This window comes from Lepidochelys kempii, chromosome 1, assembly GCF_965140265.1.
Source record: "Lepidochelys kempii isolate rLepKem1 chromosome 1, rLepKem1.hap2, whole genome shotgun sequence".
Taxonomy (NCBI): Eukaryota; Metazoa; Chordata; order Testudines; family Cheloniidae; genus Lepidochelys; species Lepidochelys kempii.
This window is the reverse complement of record NC_133256.1, coordinates 298,111,663-298,132,427: the sequence shown is the minus strand read 5'-3', so window position 1 is coordinate 298,132,427 and position 20,765 is coordinate 298,111,663. Positions and strand designations below refer to the sequence as shown.

Sequence of the window (20,765 nt, the reverse complement as noted above, 5' to 3'; positions counted from 1 at the left end):
TGAGTCACAAATCCACTCAATGTAGGCTTAATGTTTGCCTTTATTTATATAATTTCAGACAGAATTATTGTCATTTATAGTGTATCTGGACATATATTTATGCCAGACACACTATATTGGTAAATGGGCCCAAGTTACCACATTCTGGAGCACCAAGAAGTTCTTCCACCTTCCATGACAGTCACTCCCTTCATTAATCCCCTGGTCTGGTCCTTCAGTCACATTCTTCAGTTTCTGTGCTGGTGTTTCTCCACGTTGGGCCCATGTTTACTTCAGTCTTTTATACATTTCTGCATTGCAGATTAAGTAATCTTGATCCTATTGTCTTTTAGCACATCAACTCTGGGTTTTAGGTAACCTATACATTATGCATGAGCAAGCCACAATTACTCAACTTCTGTATTTTTCCTTATGGTTTTGCAGTTTCTGGTCATGTTGTTTTGTGTCACTCTGCCCTGGGTCTTCCCAGAAGAAGGGTTTTTTTATTTATCATTACATTTTTATGTATCTCTTACTTACATCTTCCAATATGTTACCTTTGTTCTGTCGGCCTTAACATTTTAAACAGATTAGCAGTCTATGTAAAAGAAGAACTGGCAAAACCATACTTATGCCACCAAAGCCTTAGCCTGTTACTCCTCATCTGTACTCATTCACTATACATAGCTATGTTTTTAATGACTTGTAATTATCAAAGCTCTGAATCTTAACCGTTAACAATTTTTCATTTTATATTTCAAAGTTATACATCAGTATATGTTATTTTTTGCTACCCTTAATCTATTAGAAAGGGAAGGAGGAATTACAGAAAACATAATTATTCGTAAAATCAACATTTCTTATCTCCTTTACTCTTGGGGTGTTTTTTTTTTCTTCATTTAAAGTCCAGTTTTATTTGAGAATCATTGCAAAGAAACTTCATTAGAGATTTTTCTGTGAATGCATTTCGAGGGGTGTATCAATTTTAGAGCCTTGATATTTATTTACTTTTAATGATACCACTCCACAAGGAATGCCAATAATTATTGGAAAGAATGAAGAGCAGATCACATCAAAGCATATTATTTCCTGGATCCTTTCCATTACTGCCCCTGCGGGGACGGTCTCTTGGGTCATCGGTCCTGCTATAGAAGTGACCCATCTGTTGCCTCCACCAGTGTGTGCCCTGCTACCAGGCCTGTGCTGGTTTGTTTCTCAAGCTCTTTCAGGTTGGACAGGAGTGGAGGATATGTCTTTGTGCCCCACAGTAAAAGCAGAGGTTCAGCTGCCATTAACATTGTTTCTCCTCTGGGACCAGGCATCAGTGACCTGCATGGGTTCAGGACTTGGTTCTACAGGTTTTGGTGTGGTGGGCAGGCATGGGGTCATTGGGCTATCCCTTCTTCCCTCCTTCTGCAAGCACAGCTGAAAGTCAGTGCACAGGGTGAGATAAATAAAGGCCTCTAGGTGGGTGAGGTTTTCAGTGTGGGCTAGCTCTTCTTTTACATCCTCACTGAGTCCCCTCCAGAGCTGGTATAGATGAGCTGCCACATTCCATGTGATATCACCTGTAAGCCATCGGAAATAAATGATGTAGGAGATGGCCAGCCCTTGCCCCTGGCAAAGCTTCCAGAGGGAAGACTCTGTGGAGTGGACGCCATGCAGGTCATCAACGATAGTTGGGAAGGCTTTCAGGAAGGTGTCCCAATTGGAGAGCACTGGGCTGTTTGTGCTCCAACGGGGGAAACCCAATAGAGCGCTTCGCCAGTAGGAGGGTAGACTGCTAGCTTCACCTGTGACTGCTTTGCTGGGGTATATTTGAGGGCAGGCAGGAAGAGCAGCCTGCATTGGTTCAGGAACCCCCGGAATTTCTGACGGTCCCCATCAAACTGGTTGGGCAGTGGCACCATGGGAACCAGTTCAAGTGATGAGTGATCTGTTTGGTCACATAGCATAGCTGCTTCTCCCTGTTAGTGTGCTAGTTACTTGCATGAGGTCTATGCTTTGGCAGCAGGCTGTGCCACTTGGGCCTGTAGCATGATATTCTCCACCTGCTGGTCAGTGACTTGGTCCTGCAAGTCCTGGGCCCTTGGGGACCTCATTGCCGGAGGGTAACCCACCCCTTTCATCATCTGTGGAGGGGTTGGATGGGAGGGTAGAGCTGAAAGTGGTCTGAGCAAACTGTCACAGCTGGGTTGTGGGTGGCCTGTGTGCATCAGTCAGTTACCAAGTTGAGTTCAGGAGATGAGTGGTGGAATCAGAGTTGAGCTGGGTCAGGATACTAGGAAGTCAGGGTTCAGGCAGCAGCTTACAGGCAGCAGGCAAGTAGTGGAGTTGGCGATGAATGAAGTTCAGAAACCGGAGTCTAGTGTCCACAGTAAGGGAAGGTCTGGAGCAGAAGAAAGCAGATGGTCTGCATCATTGCTCAGATAGCTCCCCATAATGGCTTAATATACCAATGTGAGCCAAATGCTGGGCTGTGCGGGGCCACCACTCAGACCCTGCTGGATGGTTCTTCCAGCAGTGTCTAGCTTCACCAGGTCCTCCAGTGAAAACCTGGCCTGAGCTTCCAATGATGATGCAGTAGTGTCAGCAATGCTAAACCACCATGTTCCCAGATTATAGTCCCTTAAATTCTTACAGTTCCCAAAGGAACAGTACACCACAGCTTACCAGTTGCACCTTAGATCACAGCTCTGCTTCCAAACCACTTGAATGTTGTGGTAAAAAGACTCAAAGATGCAGATCTCACAGAAAAAGGGTTCAAGTGTAAGATAGAGGCAGCTAAAGTCCCGAGGTGCAGGAGACAGTCAAATTTGCCCAAATCTCTTGAAAGTGGAATCCACAGTTAACTGGTCTGTGTCTAAAACAAAAAGTCCAGTCTTTTATAGGTTTGGCTAATTATTACCACATTATTATACCATATAAATTATTATTTGTCGGGGATTTAGTGACATTGTGTCTGCTATTACAATCTGAGTGTTGTGAGATGTTATTGATAAGATAGGCCTTCTCTTAATGCTGAATGCTATGAGGTTTCTGTTCAGTCTGACCTCTGGAAAGTAGTTTCTCAGCTGGAGTCACACCACAGAGAATCCTCTGCCACAAGCACCTAACAGTTTTATCCTGGCTTTTTCAAGCTACATTGTCCATGTGGATCTTGGTGGGTTACAGATGATGTTGGAGCTAAGAGGTAACTAGGTCTCAACCCATTAAAGTCACTTTAGATTAGAACCAGGACTTGAATTTAGATAAAAAGGAGCCACTGTAGTTCTTTGAGCATGGGTTTGAGGTGATCCCATCAACCTTTGATGCCAGAGAGGTGGACTACTAAGAAGGACTGAGGAAATTTTTGGAGGACAGTTTCCATTGGGCCTTCATTGCCACCACTATGTCAATGACCTTCATAAGAAAAGGGGGTTTGGAAACTGGGCATTAATTGGTAAGGTTGCAGACACTTAGTGTAGACTTTTTCAAAATTAGCTAGACTGCAGAGGGTTTGTCTTTCTTGGAGGAGGCATTGATGTTTTCAGTTAATAAAGGGCCCAGTTAAAAAAGGGTATTAGCATCCACTAGTAATGAGGGAAAAGCACCAGGTTCATATATCACGTGTAAGGCTAAGTTTTTGTCATGGTTATTTTTAGTAGAAGTCACGGACATGTCATGAGCAATAAACAAAAATTCACAGAAGCCGTGACCTGTCTGTGACTTTTGCTGCTGAGGCTCCATGGCTCCCCCCTGCCACCGTGGTGGCTGGGAGCTGTGGGGTTCCCCCTCTGCCCGCAGCAGCTGGAAGCTGCAAGGGGGGCCCCCCTCTGCCCATGGTGGCTGGGAGCTGCAGTATGACCATTTTTTCAAAAGAGAAAATGGGACACCCCCAGCCGCTCGCCCGAGGCATCCCTCTGTGCAAGGCTGTTGCCCGTCGCTGAAACCCTGAGGAGGGCCCCCTCAGGAGTCTGTCACCTGTCGCTGGAACCTTGCAGGGGGTCCCTTGTCCCTGCTGTCTCCTGTTACTGGAATCCTGCCAAGGCCCTGCTGGCTGCCAGCTCCAGAGTCCTGCAGCCCCTTGGACTGAAGCAGAGAATATCACAGATTCTGTGACTTTCATGACCTTCATGACAAAAAGTAGCTTTAATCATGAGCTAAGTCTTCCTTGCAGCTTTTAGGTCTGATTTGATGAGTGGCTTAAATTTCACCAAGGCCAAAAGATTTGGCACTGTTCTTAGTCCTAAGTATAATATATGAACTAATTCTCTACTGATGGAACATCTCTGTAGTATTGTTACATCAATTATTCTCTTATTCTTCTCTTCCAGCTTTCTTGGTTACATTTACATACCTATTCCAACATCTAGTTTGGTAAGAAGAAAAGAAAGTTGGGCAGGTTTGTCTCAGTGGGAGTTAACTAATCCATCTTAAAATAATGATGACAAAAAAGACCATATCTGCGAGCAGAGCTTCCTTGATTCTCTTTCTGTGCCAGATGATTACTGCATTGGAAGTACCTCTTGATCGTAAGTATTAACTTGTGAAATAAGCATGTTATAATGGAAGATAAGGACAACATCTAAAACCAAACATTGAGAATGTATTAGCCAATGAAGGAGAATCTATGTATCAAAGCATTTTAATCATTAAGTGTTTACTTTCAATTTATAATGTTTTAAAAGAACTGTATAAATAAAATGGCCTGCATAATTAGCCTGAGAATGGCTGATGGAAGATTTCCATAATTATGACAAATTTCTAAAAGTATCTATTATAGGCCGGGATGGTATTGTTAAGGTTGCCCAACACTTCCCATTATAAGACCCTGTGTTCAGTAGTTTATAATTTTGCTGAACTTTGACCATTTTGCCTGAAATTTTCCATTCCATGTTCAATGCCTGGTGTCTGCCTTAGGTTGGATTTTTTTTGGAAAAATTTCAACCAAAACAGTTCAGTCATTTTCAGGAACAGACTAGAGAAAAATACATTGTTTCTCCCATGGATCATTCCAGGAAGGAAGTCCAGGCCCAGGACTGGCAAAGATAATTAAGAGCCCTAGGTGGCATAGGGGGACAGCTTCCCTAGGGCCGATCCTCCCCTTCTCCCTGTTTCCAGGTTTGGGGGTCGGGGTGCAACAAGGGAGGGCCAGGGGGCTCAGATCTCCGCGCTTTGGCCATAAACAGAGAGGTGAGGAAAGCTGGGGGGAGGAGGTCCTGGTTTCTTCAGGGAGCTGGGAGGGAGATGAGAGGGTAGCGGGGGAGAAAGAGCTGCAAACCACCTCCTTAATTCCTACCTAATTTTTTTCATAAATATCCAAGGTTAGCATCTCTGCCCCAGGTCACCTGACACTCCAGGGAGCAGGTCACCCTTTTATAGTGGCATTTCCTAAATTTGGAATGGTTGACTTTGCGACTTAAATAATGTTCTTGTAACAAAGTTGTGTGTGTGTGTGTGTGTGTGTGTAATACTAAAAATAAACTACATAAAAGTGAAAGTATCAATTCACTAAAGAGACCTAAGTGTTATGTAGATATCTCAATGAAGATCTCTGCTCAATGTGCAGATGCAGTCAAAAGAGCAAACAAGATGCTACGATACATAAAGAATAGGATGGAGAATAATACATAAAATATTATAATGCCATTGTAGAAATCAGCGGTGCAGCTTCATCCACAGTACTGTGCAGTACTATTCACACTATCTCACAGGGGTATTTCAGAATTATAGAGGGTTCAGAAATAGGTAATGAGAATGGTTGGGGACATGAGAACACTCTTACATGTTGAGATATTGAAAAGGCTGGGATTGTTTACCTTCGAAAGAAAACAAATTAAAAGGGGCATAATACAACTATATAAAATAATGAATGGTACAAAGAAAGTAGATCTTGAGCTTCTGTTCTCCCTGTCTCCTAACCCGAATAAGGAGATGTTCAATTAAATTAAAAATGGCAAATTTAAAAGTGATAAAAGGAAATGCTGTTTACTCCTGGGGCATTCTATGCCAAAAAATTGAAAATTCTGCACACAATATTGCAAAATTCTGCAAATTTTATTTGTCAAAATAACACTATATAATCACACCAGTTTCAATTATTTTGGTAATTTATTTCAAAATGCCTGTCAGAAAGTATGTCTGTAACAATACAGACACACACAAAAATTCCCCCAAGAGTAGAGAGTTAAAGAAACCCCTATGAAAACTCAGTTCCAGTTTCTCTGCCCCCTTCCCCCCCCACAGCCCAAGCCCAGCCCGGGGGGGGGCAGACACCCACAACCCCCTTCCCCTCAGAGTCCAGCCATGGTGCCCCTTCAGCCAATACTCTCTTCCCCCCAGAGCCCAGACATCCACCCTCTCTCCCCCACCAGAGCCAAGCCATGTCTCCTCCAGCCCAGACACCTGCCCCAGAGCCCAGGAATCTAGAGGGAGAAACAGCCTAATGCTTGGTCCCAGGCTTGCATGGAGCTTCCTGCGCGCTGCCGTCTCCTTCCCTCAGGGTGTGCTGATAATTGCAGCTGCCAGGAATCCTCTAGCTCCCTCGCCCTCCACCCAGCAGTGTCTTCGGTGTGTGAGCTGGGCTCTGTCTGGGTCAGTGGCCCCTAGTGGCCCCCAGTAGCATTGCATCCCATTTCTGTGGGGGAAAGAAAATTCTGCGTGCACAATGTTAGTTTCTGCAAAATTCTGCATTGTGCAGTGGTACAGAATTCTCCCGGGAGTAACTGTGCCACATATGTAATTAGACTGTGGAACTCACTGCTGCAGGAAGTTTCTAAGGCTAAGAATTTAACAAGATTTAAAAAGGAATTGGATAAGAATAATATCCAGAGTTGTTGTAGATAACGCTAATGACAATTCTGAAAGGGGTATGAAAACTCCATGCTTCTGGGTTTAAGATAATCTCTAATCATTATAGACTGCGTTGAGATGTAATGTGGGGGTGCAGATTACTCTACATCTAGCTACTGTGGAGTTCTTACACCTGCCTCTAAAACATCTGGTGTGGGTCATTGTTGGAGACAGAACATTGGACTAGATGGACCACCGGTCTGGTCCAGTGCAGCAATTGCTATGTTCCTATATTGAACACTTCCATTGATTATAACCACTGTGACAGAGTCAGGCCAGATGGCTACAGGAGAGTGATCGAAGGGAGATATATTAGCCCCAGATTAAGCAGGTCCCTTTTCCCTGGGTAAGGTAACAGGGGCAGTTCCAGCATAATCAGGAACTTGCTGGAACCAATTAAGGCAGGCAGGCTAATTAGGACACCTGGAGCCAATTAAGGAGCTGCTAGAATCAATTAAGACAGGCAGGCTAATCAGGGCACCTGGTTTAAAAAGGACCTCACTTCAGTCAGTGAGGGGCGTGCAAGGAGCAGGGAGTGAGAGAGTGTGCTGGTGGAGGACTGAGGAGTACAAACGCTATCTGGCATCAGGAAGAAGGTCCTGTGGCAAGGATAAAAAAGGTGTGGGGAGGAGGCCATGGGGAAGTAGCCCAGGGAGTTGTAGCTGTCGCACAGCTGTTACAAGAAATGCTGTAGACAGCTGTGATCCACAGGGCCCTGGGCTGGAACCAGAGTAGAGGGCGTGCCCAGTTTCCCCCGCATCCCCCTTCTCCCATTGGATATAAGAGCAGTTGACCTGGACTGTGGGTCCCACCAGAGGGAAAAGTCCCTGGCCTGTCTCCCAACCCACTAGGTGGATCAACAGAGGCTGTGGGGTTTGTTCTCCTTCCTTTTCTCCGTGCTGGCCAGCGATGAGGTTAGCTGAGTGAATGGCAGGTTTGAGCCACAAGCAAGGGCTACTGTGAATCTGTGAGGAGAGCAAATCCGCCAATAAGTGTAAGACCCACCAAGGCAGAGAAGGAACTTTATCACACCACGTAGAACAGGGAAACCCAGTTTAAATCTAGTCATATTTAACAGAAGTTAATTTTAAGACAGGGAAACTCAAACTTTGCTACACCAAGGGTTATGTAGGCAATTTGCTGGAAGTCTGAGGTGGATTCCTAATTGGTGTAAAACAGCCTCCTTCATCTTCGAGCCAGTGGTGTAGCCTGCAGGGACTAAAAGGCCAGCAGGTAGCTCTGCAACTTTATCGGGGCATTCAAGGCATCTGGCTTCACTCCCATTTTGAAGATCAGTATGGTCATGGGCCATGTTTCAGAATTCTGAGCCACAAGTTCCCCCTTAGGTGCTATGCCTGTCTTAAACCAATTGTCTGAAAGGACAATTTAGGACCACTGATAACTGCAGGTTTAATACATGAGCAAATTCACTGATGTCTCTAATCTGCATGGTTTCCTTTACCACAGTTTTGTCTGTAATAAACGATTATCTACTGTAATCATCTTGGGGTTCATTAAGCAACAAAGCAGTGAATGAGAAAGGAATAAAACGTTTAATAAAACAAAGTAGAGTGATTCTGTGGTGAACTGCTGTACACAGCTACACTGTGTTCTCAATGCTAGCGTCCAGCGCACATCTCTAAATTCCTATATTCATAATATTGTCCCTTATGAGGGAGCGTCTCTAAATTATAATCTTCCACAAACATATGTCTGCATCCACTACTGTAAATGCTTATTTTTCTTTAATAACAATACACCTAAATTGCAAGTATTTGTAGTTTTCCCCTACACGTTTCCCAGATATTTCAAACTAATGACCTTCATTTCTATAACAAGATCAATATATCTAAATGAGACTGAACTTGTAAATGCCCTTACAGCACTACATTACTAAACTGCCGTTCTGTGATTTTTAAAGTCTGAGGTGCAAATGCCTGTGTTTTCTAAGTAGAACTTGTTTCCCAGGCTCTTTAATTTTACACAATAAAAAGAAAAGTAATTCAAGCCCCTTCATAGGTTTGAAATGTATATAGTTTATTTGAATGATTTTAATGTGCCCATTACAGTGGTATCTGGGCACATGAAAGACCATAAAAGCAACGCTTTAGATTAGATTAACCTGCCTTCAATAGACAGCAAAAATGGACCTCCTACCTGTACCATGCCAGCTCTTAAATTATTAGCTAAATAATTGTTGTTATAAATAATGGTAAAAACAATCAGAACATATATTAATTATTTCAGTGTGACCAAGGGATGATCAACAGTTTAGGTAATAAAAGGTAGTTTTAGTCTTTTCATTCTTTGAAATATTATTGAAGATGGGACCATATGCAAAGTAAACAGTATGAGGATGAGATCATATAGTATAGCATGTGACAGGGAAGATTAATTATACTTTTCAGTTATTTTTCAAATTGAAATTAATTGCATGTCTGTGGAATAGAGTTAGATACTTTTGTCTTTGCATCCAATGAAGTGAGCTGTAGCTCACGAAAGCTTATGCTCAAATAAATTTGTTAGGCTCTAAGGTGCCACAAGTACTCCTTTTCTTTTGTGAATACAGACTAACACGGCTGCTACTCTGAAACCTGTCTTTGTAAGAGTTATTTTAGCCTTAAGCATTTCCTTTGTACTTCCATATGGTCATATGGGTAGATTGATTTTGGCTGCAGCATGAGAGCAATGTACTCTATTAATTCTGATTTCCTGCCTCCTCAATACTTCCGAATCAATGTTCTATGTCCCTTTTAGGTCAATGCCACATACCAGGGTTGCCATTAAAAAGTGAGCATTTCAGAGCAGTTTCCTATACAGTGGAATCTGAGATACTGTAGTATTTCCTGACACAATGGCAAATGTTTTTAGTATTTCAGATATTACTGTGTGGTAACTGTTGATAAATGTTCTCTTTATAGACGTCCACGTATTTGTCAGAGATACTTACCTTCCCTCTCTAAGATGCTAAGTTTCTTCTTACTAACAAATGATTCTCTTTAATCTCTGTTTGCCCATTCACCTGCTGATTCTGATGGGGGGAAAAGCAATACTTCTCAAAGAATGTAAGTTTCTGTCCACAAAAAATAGATAGTGAAAAATAAAATGTGTGCTGCTTAAAATTAATACTTATTTTGTTGAGCATTGAGTGTAAAGTCCAAATAATGTGGATCAGGTATTTGTTCACAATTGTGTTTGCTGTGGCTAAATGTTTTGTGCATGCAGTGTTAAGAAAACACTATTGTATATGTGTCAGCTTGAAGGTGTTTTTATAAAATAAAACATTCAAACACAGTTTAATTTTACTTTACCTGAACAATAAGAGTCTTACAATTTTTTTAAAGCAATTTGCTATTGCTACTTTCAGGAGTAAACACATTTGGTGAAACTGAATTCATTGAGAGGTGTGTATGCATAAGGCAGGGACAATATGATCCACTCATTTTTTATAACTCTGAAGGTGGAGACATTTTTATTTATTTTTAAACAGTGCATACAGTGAATTAACTAGGTCCAGTCTTCCTTCAGGATGCACTAACATGGCCATTGTGCCCATCTTGAATCCAATGAATTCAAATACAACGGGACTCCACATAGGTTTGAATGTTTTCAGATCTTGATGCAGGATTGAGATCTTATATGTGCATCAGGTGCTATCAATATATTGTATTACAGAAGTGCTCAAATTGTACCCCTTTTCAGACAGCACTTTTGCCATCTTAGAACATTGGGTGTACTGGCCCCAGGAACTGTTCCCCAGAGGGGAAAAGAACTAGCCTCTGACTGCTTCTCTACAGGAACATGTGAAGAGTCATATCCTGGGAAGAAAACCTCCCAATCACTTTCCTGTATGCAGTGAGGGAGGAAAGGACATGCTAATCCTGAAGGACCCGTTCTGTTCTATTTAGGGGATTATACCACGCCATGATACAATGGTATTTGAACGTATCCACCTTGCTATTCCAGGAGATGAGCATGTGCAACTCCCACTGCAGCCCACTGGGAAGTATCTCCTGGAATGGTTGGTCCCTTGTGAAACCATTTCTCTTTCTCTTTTCAAGATACGTAATAACTAGTCAAATATGGAAATATGCATTTGCAATGAGTTAATGAAAAAATTCCAAAATTTGTAAAAAAAAAAAAAAAGGTTGGCTCTGAGAATTTCAGTACCTTCCTGTTAGTGTGACAGTTATGGCCCAGTACTGTGAGGCACTTGAGCACCGCCTGTGAGATGGTGTGCACTCTCAACTCCCATTGATAGGATCAGGACCCTTGTTACTAAGACTTCTTCTAATTTTAAGGTACTAACCAACTTCTAGCTGGAAAATCTTGCACAGTTTTATGATTCCTTAGCAGCATGTTTAGAGCAATCTTAGGTCCCCGTTCTACAATCCTTACACACAGAAGTGTCCCAGAGGAACTTTATGGTGAATATTTTTGTCAGTGAACATTTTTTTACCCGTGTAAGGGTTTCAGGATGATACCCTTACAGATCAGGTCAGATAATTCAGTGGTTAAGTGAATACTGGGGTATACATGCTTACGTGCACAATAATTTACATTTGATTTCAGAGGAATTTACTCTGGAAAAAAGCAGCATATGTGAGGAAGGGTCATAGGCCAAGGGATTTAATGGACTTTATTTATTTAAAGCTGAACATATTCAGGGATAGCACTCTGAACTACTGTAATGATACTCTGGCTGCCACTGAAGTGTAAAACAGATTGGGAGTGAGAAATGCAGTAAGACATTGACTGGCACTGTCTGCAACTCCTTCTTCTGTCAGGAAATTTTGCATTCCTTTCTGTGCAAAGAGAGGTGCAATCAATGGTAAATGATTGCAAATTACTTTATGTAGATTGGCACCAACTCCTTCACCAGGGGAATGAGTGTCAAACCATGCCAATCATTCTTGAGCACTTGACTGACCCTGACATCTCTTGTTCATCCTTGGACAATTCAGCAAAATGGCTATTCCTTATTAGTTTATGGAAAAGATAGAAAATGCAAAATCCATTTTAGGTTTGTTCAGTACTAGGAGAAAAAAATGTAGAATTTTTCCAAGTACTACTTTTGATACAGAATTCCTAAATGTCAGTATCTGTCTTATTCCATCCTTAGTGGATATATTTATTTTTCTAAAAACTTAAGCTGTAGTCAAACTTTCAGGTACACATTTATGCAAAAATTATTTTACTCCTGAAATGTAGCTGTCCTTAAATCATACCTCAAGTGTGAATTAGTCATGTTATGACTGAAATTTTGAACAAACTGGACTCCTACTTGGAGTGTTTGAAACACATCCAATATTTATAAAATGAAAACAACGTACATCACTTTTGATTGGTTTATGTAGACTGAAGAGAGCTCTTTTCAAGTGTAAATTAGGGCTCTTGTTTGTTTGTTTTGAAATATTTGTTGATTTTAAGGATTCGGGTGTCCTTTGACTTCACAAATATTGAATGAGATCTGTAGTATATTAAACAAGGAATACCCATTAAAACCTCTTTTGAAGGGTCTTCCGTTGTGGTAAATCAGCACAGCTTCATTGAAGTGAATAGAGCTAACCTGATTTACAATAGAAGACCATCTTGCCTTTTGAATGCAAAGGATACTTTGATACCAGTCTTTTGTTGCTAATTTTGTCTTTTTTGCCTATAAAACTGGTGTGTTGGTACCTTGAAAATATCATTGTTTCTTAATGTTTCTTAATTATGTTCTGCAATAAAGTATCACAGCCTCCAACAATAACTCAGCAATCTCCAAAAGACTACATTGTTGACCCTCGAGAGAATATTGTAATACAATGTGAAGCAAAAGGAAAGCCACCTCCTAGGTTAGTACTACTTCTATTGCTTTTGCTGCTACAGAAAAATGTAGAAAAGCTAGAATAACAAATATGAAAACTAAGAGGAAATGAAGTAATTTTCTAGACTAATACACATAGCTTTAATCTAAACTAGTGACATCAAATCAGTATGAAGTCTTATGTTTACCATCCTTGTTATTTTTATAATATTAATAATATCTGCATTAAGTGAGTCCTTCCCGTAGAAGTGCTGAGGAGACTGAACTGAACAACAGTACCATAGAAACATTCTAAAAATGTATAGTGTTACAATGTTGAAAGATCCTCTTAAAGTTTTCAATAGGAAAATCAGTAAAGGGGATCATTACAGTAAAAGGAGGGGGGCACTTCAAAGAATACCATAGCACTGGTCTGCTCACCTTCTACCCTTGGGTATCCTGGTGGAATTTCTACAATGCAGGTGGCGTATGAGCACACATAACTGCTAGAACAAGGCTGAAAGTGGAGGTCTCAAATTCATCCATGGTCTGCACCATTATTTGCTTGATTGATGTATTCTATGATTGCTAAATTGTACAATTTTGTGAGCAAAATGCAATGAGCTAAGGAATGTGTGTCAGCTTAAACTTGAGTGCCCTTGATTTTCTAGGCTTATTTTATAGCTTTCACATTACTCACCGTATATTAGGGGCACAGGTGGTGGTGTGCCTATAGTTACGGTTCCCCAATAATTCCATTGTAAGACCATGTTTTCAGTTGCTTGTAACTTTACCAATTTTTAATAATTCTGGCTGAAATTTTCTGTGCCACATGTCTGCGTGTTAGGCTGAATTGTCTGGAAAGTTTCAGCAGAAAGAGTTCAGCTGCTTTCTAGAATGAGGGTAAGGGAAAATATATTGTTTTGCCAATATTTAAAAAAAATCTTACAGCTTTTGTTGAGAAGCTCTAATTCCCTCCAGTTTTTAGAGTTGGGTCTTGAAAATATTCAGGGATGTGACTATGGGATCAAAGAGAGGTTCTTTTTGGTGTCTTCATGAAAATCCACCTGAATTTGTTCAACTTATAAACATCTAAAAATTACCATTTGTATATGTTCAGTAGAGGTTTGATAGAGGCTGGAAGTAAAGTTCACCAAACATTTTGTGTACTGAGCATGCGCCACTCACACAATGCTCTATGCAAACTACACTGAGCATGCTTCACCCCCACAGAGCTCATTGACATATGCCAATCCATGGCTGAGCAATTGTTCCTTCTGGCATCTGGGGGCAGTTCTGATGCTGGACACCAGAACTGAGAGCAGGGAGATTTTCCCTCCTGTGCTCTCAAATTTTTTATTGTAGGATGTTTTTAATGTCACACGTCTGTTATAGAGGTGCGGTAGCATCTCTAGTGTTAATGCTGCACCAGGATTTCTATTTCAACAGAGGTAATGACATTCTCTAAAAACTCCGTGTTGAGTGAGGTGATGAATTCGTAATGCTTTCTGTAGTTTGTGAAGTGCTTGAATTTTCTAGTGCAATTTCCAAAGGGAAGTGGGGGGAACGGACAAGACGGGGACAGCCTGAGTTTATTTATGCCTATTTTCATAAGCACTATGTGACCAAATATTTTTTTTGATTGAGCTAATTGACTTGATTCATTTGGTCAAGCAGTAGAGGCTCATCTTTTAGATCAAGTGGTTCTGGGTTAGATCCCTTCAGACACAAGTGGGAATTAGCATGGCTATGGAACTCTAAAGTTTGCTAGAGAGAGGGTTAATGCAATGTGCCTCTTTGTCCCCTGCTATTGAATAAACCAGGGGTTCTCAAACTGTGGGTCGGAACCCCAAAGTGGGTGCCAGGGCTGGTGTTAGACTTGCTGGAGCCTAGGACCAAAGCCTGATGGCTTCAGCTCTGGGTGGTGGGGCTCAGGTTACAGCCCCCCCCTCCTCAGGCTGATGCCCTTGGGCTTTGCCCCCCTCCCCCCCAATCAGGGGTAATGGGGCTCAAGCGTTGGCTTTGGCCCTCCCCGCCAGTGCGGCGGGGCTTGGATTTTGCCTCCCACTCCCTGGCCCGGTGGAGCTCAGGTGGGCTCAGGCTTTGGTCCCCTCTCCTGGTCATGTAGTAATTTTTATTGTCAAAAGGGGGTCACGGTGCAATGAAGTTTGAGAACCCCTGGACTAAACCATAGATTGAGGCTTATGAATATGCTACTGCTTCTAACCAGCAAGCTGTCTTTTTAGCTTGAGCAACAGAGCTCATGCTTTTATTCCAAGTTCAGTCTCCTACATTGCCCATTCCGCACCTATCTATCTGAAGCTAAAGTTGAGCCACTCATGGTGCTCATGGATTACAGAAACTCTCCTGCACTGTCCAACCATAGGAGGACATACCACAATTTAAGCTGTGTGAACCCTGCTGAGTTGGTTGAATTTCACTTGTACTACATGTATTTAGATTTATATGTAAAAATCTCACTAGTTTTCAAATGTAAATGTTTAAGGTCTGATCCTGAGAGGTAATGAGTATCAGCAACACCCTCTAACTACACTAGGGGTTGTATGTGCTCAGCACCTCATGAGGTGCTGCCATACAGTCACGATCCTAGCATTGTATCAATGTATTTTTGGAAGTAAGAGAATATATCTTATGAATGCATTTTTAGAGCAGTAGGATTGGCATACTATGGATCTATTTTTTTTCCCAAAAAATAAATCTTTATGAATTGTAATACTGTAAATTCTCAGCAGCTACTTTACAAAATATCAGTTGTTTTGGGTAACACCAAAAGGAACCTAATAGATTGGTTATGGCCTACCCGAATGCAAAATTTAATATATAGAATCACAACTGTTTGCATTAGAGTAGTGAAAAGCAATCAAACCCACAATATTACCTTTTTATTCACTCTGGTAACTTAAAAAATGGACAAACCGAGTAAAAGACATGATCTCCTGCTGAGAACTTATATGACACATTTCAGCCCAGAGCAAATTCTTACAGGCCAGTTATAAACTCTTTGAATAATGGGGTTTATAATGGAAATGCTAATGAAGCTTTAACAGTATCAGTGCTAGCAGATTTTGCTGTATCATCTTTAGTGGAAAATGAAAGCATTTTTTCCTCTGTGATTAGCTTATCAATCCTTCTGTGTAATTTTATAATATAAATATTATAAACAATAATTTATCTTTTGTAATTTTTAATAATATAAATAATATATAGCAAAACTGCTGACCCTAAAAATGGCACCTATTAACAAATATAACCAAGTCTTTTGTCTCAAAGCATGTTTGTTTATTACTTATTTCTCAGTTAAATAATTCAAATATATTATTCTTAAGCCACATTTTTATGGTATACACAAAAATCTGTTTCAGAGTAACAGCCGTGTTAGTCTGTATTCGCAAAAAGAAAAGGAGTACTTGTGGCACCTTAGAGACTAACCAATTTATTTCAGCATAAGCTTATGCTCAGACAAATTGGTTAGTCTCTAAGGTGCCACAAGTACTCCTTTTCTTTTTACAAAAATCTGTGTGGTGTTAAGAGATTTTTCTAAAGTTATTTTTCTTGTTTTTTCCAAATCTTTAGTAATTAGTTTCCTATTCTTGTATTTATGATTCTAGTTTCTCATGGACACGTAATGGAACTCATTTTGATATAGATAAAGATGCAAGGGTAACAGTGAAGCCAAACTCAGGAACCCTTGTAATAAACATTATGAATGGCGGAAAGGCAGAAGCGTATGAAGGAGTGTATCAGTGTACAGCAAGGAATGAACGTGGAGCAGCAATTTCCAATAACATTGTTATACGCCCGTCCAGTAAGTGTAACTCTAACATTCATCAAACCTGAAACATTTGTACTTATTTGTTTTGTTGTGAACTTTTTGGTTTAATTATTTTCTTTTTTCCTTTCCTTAAAAAAAAAAAAAAGACATCTTTTTAATCATCAAAGCGATCTTATTAGAAGGTAATTGTACAGTTTCTGATATTCTGGTTTAGTGCTGTACTGCATGAAAAAGCTGCCAATTTTCTCCAAAGTTCCTTAGTAAGTTAAACACCCAATATGTTTTCCTGGTTTTCAGTATGTCTGACTCATTTGTCATGTTTAAAATTGGACAGTGTATAAAACATTACAATTAGAAAAAAGAATTGTAAATCTTTAACATATTTCTTTGGTGTGGAGTACTCTTTTTAAAAAAAATCCATTCTTGCAAAGCAATTACTTTAAAAAAGAAAAAAAAAAAAGCCCTAACATGGAGTATATTGAGACAAACACATATATCCCTCCTGTCCCCAAATCTTAGAATTTATTGTGGTATTATATTGGCTTACTTTTCAAACGTCACAGCTCTTGAGCTCAAATGTATTTTCTTGAGCTGCTCTTATTTTTACCATAGTCTTTGATAAATCTCTCCACATGGAATGCCATTTTAGAACTGTCTCACTTTGTTTTTTTCTAATTGTATGCATTGCTTTTCTACATGATCCAGAATCAAACTTGTCAAATGTTAGTGATTACCCAGAAGAATCCCTTTCTGTTTGATTGCGTAGAGTAAAGCAATGATTCTCTAAAACGTATAAACAAAAAAATTACGAAACCTTTCTTTTTCCCAAAGACAACACAACTACTCAGAAGTAGAAGTTATAATCCATGTACAGTAAATGTCAGAAGACCGTTCCTTTTAAATTATGTGACACATATCGTTCTTTCGTGGGGTTCTGTAACTTTATCAATCCAGAGTGTATATGAATGTGAAAATTATCTTCTACAGGATCCCCCTTGTGGACTAAAGAAAAAGTAGAACCAAAATATGTCAGAGAAGGTGATCCTCTAGTACTTCACTGCAGCCCTCCAGTTGGCTTACCACCACCTATAATATTTTGGATGGATAATTGTAAGTTTATATTAAATCTGCATAAAGAACATATTTCTTGACAATTTTGATTACTGTTCTAAATAATTTATAATTACTTATGAAAAATTGCAGGAGACAGTGTAGTTGCTCAGTGAGGATAAAATCTAGTCTCTGCTTGTGCAAGGCTGCACAGTTCCACAGAACAGGAAGGGCCATGCCTGCAGAGAGGCTGCTCATGTGCAGTGCGTGCAAAGAGGGTTGGGGCTGTCTTCATGAGTCTTGTGGTTTTATATTTGTTGACGTATTTTTGAGGGGAGATAAGGAAGCAGCTGAGAGCACTTACAAAGAGATGAGACATTACAAAAGGCAGAAGGTAGGTCACATCTGGGGTCCACAGATCACTAATGTATTTTTTTATGTATTATAATGAAAATAAATGTGTCCTTGTTTTTACTTAGCTTTCCAAAGACTGCCTCAAAATGAAAGGGTTTCCCAAGGTCTGAATGGAGACCTTTATTTTTCTAATGTAAAACCAGAGGACACTCGTGAGGACTATATTTGTTATGCGAGATTTAATCACACTCAGACTATACAGCAGAAGCAACCTATTTCTGTGAAGGTTTTTTCAAGTAAGTATTATTTTTCTTAATTATACACTTACATTGTATTTATCTGGATTTTTCACTTGCTGGCCTACAATTAAGTAGTTGTATGTGAGAGAGAAATTGTAATCTTCATCACAATAAGTAAGAAATAATTCTATACAACTTTAAAATATTAATGTCCAGTTTTCTTTATAAATACTTTACAAAAACATGAGTAGTCCTAAATCATACATGCTGTTTTACTTTCCATGTTCGCCTTTAAAGTCTTACGTTAAATACTGATTTTTTCTTTTTCAGTAATATCTCACTCAAATCACCTATATTTTGTAACATTTTACTTATTTAAAAATTATAATGTGATAAATACTGAATTTAAGTTGGCACTCCTATGTGCATACACCAGTTTATAATGCTCATGACTGTTCAAATGAATTAATCAGCAGACATCTGCAATAACATACTGCTCTCTGCTTGTATTGTTAAATCAACTTGTCCATAGTGATTCACGTTTGATGCCCAATAATCTGATTTACCCACTTGTATGCATTCTTCATGATATTCTGTTTATTTCAGTGGATTCATTGAATGAAACTATATCTGCTAATTTGAGTGACACTGATTTTTATGGTGGTGAGTTATGGGATGGTGATCCCCACTGGTATTCCCTCTTTCATAGTAGAATTTAGTTAACTAACTTTCACCTCCATGGCTACTTACCTTTGACTCCCCTTTCCAATTTCTAATAAATATATCCATTAGTACTGGTGATAATATACACTTTACAAAGGGATGCCACAGTGTGAGCCTTTAAAAATACTTAAATAATTTTGATGTAATGTCAACAATATGACACACAACAAAAATCTCAGCTTTTACAGCAAATGAATCCAGTCACACTGGCAGATTTTACAGATTATTTGTCTACTTGCTTCTGTATTATGCTGTTCATTTATGTTTTTCCTCTAATTTAATTGATAAGTGGAAACCTTCATTATCACTGGAACTAGTCAATATCACATGCTATATTATAAGCATTATTAGTAACCTTAAATAATTTAACAGATGCTCTTAATATTTAATAATTCACGTAATATACCATTCATTTTTAATCTGTTTTATAAATGTAAAACTAGATTGAATTAAAGACTTTTGAATTAAATTAAAGAATCTAAGACTTTGAAATGTATTTGAAAAGTAACTTAAAAGAAACAAAATTCTGGATATTTTTGTTTTAATTAACTTTAATTCAGTCCATTTTGAATGGTCTATTTTTCTATATTGTGGGCCATATCCTCAACTGGTATAAAACTCCTTAGCTCAGTTGACTTTGATCGAGGTACACAATTTTACATCAGCTGAGGATCTGGCCCCACAATTTTACTTTCTATGTGATGGGTAGAAAATAGATAAAAAATATATTATTATTTTATTGTATTTATCTTGAGGTCTTTTCCATAACTGAAGTTCTATAGGCACTAATCTTCAATTACTGAAAACTAAAATATAGCAGGAGCATGACAACTTTTCATTGTCTACATAAAAGTTAAGTTTAGTTAGCGAACCATAATGGTGGGTTTTCTGTAATAGGGTAATAATGACCTGCAAATAGAATGACATATCGAGTACAGTTATTAAAAACCCATTCAATTGGCACATGACACAAGGCTGCAGAAATCAATTTTTCAGGATTTTTCACAGCCTTGAGTGGGTTTTTGCAGTGCATGAAATGGGCAGATTGTTTATTGTAGTGTGGCCTTTTTCTATGTTCTCCTTTATCTTTATCTTCTGAAGAGGCACATTTCATATACTCACATTTGAGGTGCTCTAGGTACATCCTAAAATTATTGTAATGTGTTCTTTATGACTTAATTTAGCAATAAATCCTATGTCCAGATAAACAAGGCATATACATCTTTATATTGCTGTCCATATAAAAAAAATACCACAGCAGACTACTATGTTTTAAGCTATTATAGTAGAATACTAAAGTGTTTTATAATGTTTATTTCCAGAAAACAGTCTGATCCAATTTCATTATCATCAATATTTTAAAATGGAGTTATGAAATACTGTAATAGACTTTGAATTAAATCAAGAAGTTCCAAAGGTTTTGGAAGCAGATATAGTAATCTGTGTATAAATTTGGGTTTAGTTTTAGGTCTATATATTGGCCATGTTATATAATTTTTATTACTGTGGAGAAAGCAGTTGATCATACAGTTCAGGTTTGCCAAAATATTCAAATTAAAATTATGTTTTAAAGGGACAAGACATGGCTGAGGTTTATGAGAAAAGTCCTTTGTAGACTGGAAGATGCTGAGCAAAGCATATTTTAAACTGCAATATATCCTGTCACTCATGTTTTTGAATACAACAGGTTTACATTGGCTCCATTTTTTTCTATGTCTTATTTGTGGTGTTAGTGGAAGTACAGAAAACATCAGATGTTGAATATGATTCCTGCAATATGATCCATGTAGATGGATCCCTGCACCTATGCAGAGCCTAACTGAAGTGTGTGGGGCTCTGCACAGATGTACGTGTCCATATGAACCCATCATATTGCAGAATCAGGGCCTAAGCAAGTACAATATTGAACAGGTTGGCTGTTTTTAATGTATGTGTCCAAAATTACAATGTTTCTTATGTCCAGATAGGACTCTAGCGTGCTGGGCAAAACCCTAACCCTTTGTAG

At 39.2% G+C, this 20,765-nt stretch overlaps 1 protein-coding gene across 28 annotated transcripts in view; it reads left to right on the top strand.

Moving 5' to 3' along the window:
* The window catches only part of NRCAM (neuronal cell adhesion molecule), a 298,298-nt gene that overhangs the window by 182,419 nt on the left and 95,114 nt on the right, over nucleotides 1–20,765 (top strand). For 15 of the 28 annotated variants that reach the window (XR_012156792.1, XR_012156791.1, XM_073328063.1 and 12 more), the window contains 7 exons: nucleotides 4,296–4,493; nucleotides 9,861–9,878; nucleotides 12,545–12,650; nucleotides 16,231–16,427; nucleotides 17,382–17,504; nucleotides 17,924–18,094; nucleotides 18,644–18,700. Coding sequence is in view for 26 of the 28 variants with exons in the window: in XM_073328063.1 (XP_073184164.1) it covers nucleotides 4,403–4,493; nucleotides 9,861–9,878; nucleotides 12,545–12,650; nucleotides 16,231–16,427; nucleotides 17,382–17,504; nucleotides 17,924–18,094; nucleotides 18,644–18,700 (763 nt within the window). In the remaining 2 variants the exon portion in view is untranslated. Of the gene's footprint in view, nucleotides 1–4,295; nucleotides 4,494–9,860; nucleotides 9,879–12,544; nucleotides 12,651–16,230; nucleotides 16,428–17,381; nucleotides 17,505–17,923; nucleotides 18,095–18,643; nucleotides 18,701–20,765 lie in introns of those variants that run through there. The other 13 variants (XM_073328067.1, XM_073328066.1, XM_073328071.1 and 10 more) reach the window with 7 other exon arrangements.